General features: G+C 57.0%; 1 protein-coding gene across 1 annotated transcript; it reads left to right on the top strand.

Annotated features, from left to right (window-relative positions):
- Positions 1–265: 265 nt before the first annotated feature.
- Positions 266–1,426, top strand: LOC126456257 (ankyrin repeat domain-containing protein 65-like). Its single transcript, XM_050092008.1, has one exon. The coding sequence runs from the start codon at positions 266–268 to the stop codon at positions 1,424–1,426; it is 1,161 nt and encodes a 386-aa protein (XP_049947965.1).
- Positions 1,427–2,290: the final 864 nt, after the last annotated feature.

Below are 2,290 nucleotides of genomic sequence, written 5' to 3'. Positions count from 1 at the left end.
GGTGACTTATGCTCAACTATAGGTAATGCACATGTTGCGAGCCTTTCTGTTACGGAACAATTCTAACGAGCCCATTTCAGTGTATAATTCTGACTGAAGGTCTAACTTGAAACTAGTTATATCTGAAAATAACCGTTGGTAGGATGCAGCTGCCACTGGTTGTATTACTTTTTCGTTCTCCACATATCTGTAAATTCAAGCAGTCATGCTTTCTTGCCATATAACAGAAAAAATGTTATCAATGTTCTAGGACAGGGCAGTCGATATGATGGCAGCCAAGAAGTGGACAGTAGAGGAGGTATTCAGGTGGACTCCTGTACGCTTCGCAGAAGAGACTGGCTCCTGGGAATGGATCGAGAAAATGCTGCAAAGTGGCATGTCTGCAAAGGATCTCACTGTCACTACGAGAAGGCTGTCCATCGTAGAGACAGGAGCTTCCCTGATGCGCGACGTCTGCTCAGCAGGCCACCTGCAGCTGCTGAGGCTGGCGTTGTCGGTGGACGCGAAGCTGGCATCGGCGCTTCTGGACGGGTGTGGGTCGACCCCCCTGCACGTGGCGGCAGCCAACAGGCGCGACGCGGCGGTACGGCTGCTGCTGGAGGCGGGCGCCGACTACGAGGTGAGAGACGGCCGCGGACGCACGCCCCTCCACGCCGCCGCCGCCAGTGGCAGCGTCCACGCCCTCCGGCTGCTCCTGGATGCCGGTGGCGATCCGGAGAGCCGGGACTCTGAAGGAAAAACGGCGGTGCACCTCGCCTGCGAAGAAGGCCACACGAGCGTCCTGATGGCGCTGTACAAGAGGGGCGTGTCCCGCAGTCTAGTCAAGATGCAGCTGCTCTTGTCGGGCGAAAGTGGCAACGTAGAGGGAGTACGACTCGCGCTGAAGCATACGTCTAGCTGGGGCGGCGCGTGGAGCGAGCTGCACACCGTGGCCATCAAGGGTAGTGGCACGGCAGTGAGGACTCTACTGGCTGCAGGCTTGGACCCGAACGCCCGCGACGCCAACGGCGACACCCCGCTGCACGCCGTGGCGGCCGCGGGCTGCCCGGGGGCGGCGGAGGCGCTGTTGGAGGCCGGCGCAGACGTGGACGCGGCCGACTCGAGCGGCTCGACGCCGCTGCACTACGCGGTGCGCGCTGGAAACCTGGGGGTGGCGCGCGTGCTGCTGGCCGCGGGCGCCGACGTGGAGGCGCGCGACGCCGAGGGCGACACGCCGCTGCTGCGCGCCGCCGCCAGGGGCTGCGCCGACGCCGTGGCCGCGTTCGTCGCCGCCGGTGCCAGGACCGACGCTGCGAACGCCGCCGGCAGGACCGCCGCCCAGGTGGCCAGGCTGCTAGGCCACAGTGGGCTCATCAGCGGCCTGCTGGATCGCACACACAACAGCCACATAGCAGAAGGAATACCGGTTGCGGCGTTTCGACGTTAAGCAGGTCTCGCGGAAGTCATTTACGAAGCTCCTTAGGGGGGCAAATTGTTACGATTCTATAATACATGTTCTTAGCTACAGAGGCGTTTCACTTAGTGCAGTCTTTAAATCTGTTGTGCGGCAAATAAATACATTTAAAAATTTTCCTAATGGGACGAAATCGGTTGACGTGATATACATCTGCAGACACGCAAATACCTTAACTACAATTTCAGAAAAACTGAGCATATCAATAACACGCCGGTCCATATCTGGTCCTTATGCAAACAGCTTGTACAGCTTTGTATTGGATTGATACAGTTGCTGCATGTCCTCCTGAGGGACATAGTGCCAAATTCTGTTCTGCCTTACATCGTCATAGTTGGTTTAGCGCCCTCACCATAAGGCTCCAAACGTTCACAATTGGGAAAAGGTCCAGCTATCTTGCTGGCCAAGGTAAGGTCTGCCAAGCGCAAAGAAGAGCTATAGAAACTCTCACCGTCCGTGGGTGGTCGTTACCTTGCTGAAATGTGACCCCAGGACGGCTTGCCATGAAGGGCAACAGAATATGGCGTACAATGTTGTGGACGTACTTCTGTGCTCTAACCATGCCACGGATGTGAGCCAAAGGAGTCTTGCTATGGAAATGGAAATGCCATGTGGCTCCGACCTACAGTCAGGTAGACCAGTCGCCTGGTGCAAGTCTTTCAAGTTGACGCCACTTCGGCGACTTTCGAGTAGATGGGGATGAAATGATGATGAGAAGTACAACACAACAACCAGTCCCTGAGCGGAGAAAATCTCCGACCCAGCCGGGAATAGAACCTGGGCCATTAGGTATGACATTCTGTGGTGCTGACCACTCAGCTACCGGGGCCGGAGAGT

Source organism: Schistocerca serialis, chromosome 2 (assembly GCF_023864345.2).
Source record: "Schistocerca serialis cubense isolate TAMUIC-IGC-003099 chromosome 2, iqSchSeri2.2, whole genome shotgun sequence".
In the NCBI taxonomy this organism is placed as follows: domain Eukaryota; kingdom Metazoa; phylum Arthropoda; class Insecta; order Orthoptera; family Acrididae; genus Schistocerca; species Schistocerca serialis.
This window is presented reverse-complemented; position numbering and strand designations above follow the sequence as displayed.